At 31.3% G+C, this 1,340-nt stretch overlaps 1 protein-coding gene across 1 annotated transcript in view; it reads right to left on the bottom strand.

Annotated features, from left to right (window-relative positions):
• Anapc1 (anaphase promoting complex subunit 1) overlaps positions 1 to 1,340 on the bottom strand; it is a gene marked incomplete at its 3' end in the record, with an annotated part of 89,460 nt that overhangs the window by 16,102 nt on the left and 72,018 nt on the right. Inside the window, 2 exon segments of the mRNA XM_017799944.2 lie at positions 728 to 781; positions 879 to 913. Of these exon segments, the coding sequence (XP_017655433.1) occupies positions 728 to 781; positions 879 to 913 (89 nt within the window).

Genomic DNA, 1,340 nt, shown 5'->3' on the forward strand with positions numbered 1-1,340 from the left:
ATAAAAGCAAATAATTATTCTATGAAATATAAGGTCAATGGAGAGAATTAAAAAAATATAGCATCACAGAAGAAATATTCACTTTGAATAATCCTACCATTCACAGAGAATTGATATTAACATTATAGATTTTTCCTGTATGTAGTTAATAAATCATATTCTGATATTATATATAACCCTTTTAATAACTTGTAAGCATAAAATTGTATACAAGATTTTGCTATATCCAATGCATAAGAACATATGGACATACCACAATTAACTACTTTGAGAATTCTTAGTATTTATAATTTTTAATATTACAAATACTATTACGTAGGTCTGTGTCATCTTTATCAGGAAATAAGCTCTTGTAGTCTTGTCATCAAAGTAGTAATATCTTAGAGCAACTGATCTTGACTAAGTATTAATTTTTTACAAAAGGACAGTTCTGGCATGCTGTAAACCAACAGAATGTGAGGCATACCATTCCATGCATGTTATACCTGTCGTTTATACTCTTTTCACAAGAATTAGAGACATATGCATCATCCCAGGTTAATCACATTCTCAAAGGTATCTTAAAACCAAAATACAAAGATGAGACAGTTCTTTAAATCTCCTGTTTTAAATTCAAACAGCAGAGGGATTTGGAAACTACTAAGTACCTGGATTACTAAATGAAGTTTTGAGTTTTATTATAATTTGAGTTGTATTTTATTCACAATGAGAATTTAAAAAAACTTACTACAGAAGCATTAGGTGCAGACAAGTAAGTCATAAAATCCTTTGCAAATTTATGCTAGAAAAACAAAAGAAAAAAAAATCAAAGTTAAAAGTAGATTTTTAAAAAGAAAAAAAGAACTCACAATAGAATAAAGTAAACCAAGAATTTTTACCAAACAATTAAATGCTGATAAATTTTCTGAACCAGGAACCAGCAAACCGAGAGACAAGCAGGCCCCCGCAATTATGTAGACGTGTGCTTGCCTGAAAAGAGATTAGAAGAAATTTAATATTGCTATTTACCTTTAAAATCCATCATCATCTATTCTCTTAAAATATAAAATAAAAATATTCCTGTTCTTAAAACTAAAACTAGTTTTAGTATTCTTCTAGGAATACTCAAAAACATCCCTAGCCCATCGGCAGATGTCTGTGCACTCTTCAGCAGATGCTCCATGTGACCCTTTCTGCTGTCTCCTGCTTGACATTCCATCAGATGCTACAGAAATTATATGTATGTAAAAAAAAATTGCTGCCACTTTTTCCATAGAATGGATTCAAAAAGGAGAATGAGAGTCAGGCATGGTGGTGCACACCTTTAATCCCAGCACTTGGGAGGCAGAGGCAGGCGGATC

Source organism: Nannospalax galili, unplaced genomic scaffold (assembly GCF_000622305.1).
Source record: "Nannospalax galili isolate Female #2095 unplaced genomic scaffold, S.galili_v1.0 scaffold1941, whole genome shotgun sequence".
NCBI classification, from domain to species: Eukaryota; Metazoa; Chordata; class Mammalia; order Rodentia; family Spalacidae; genus Nannospalax; species Nannospalax galili.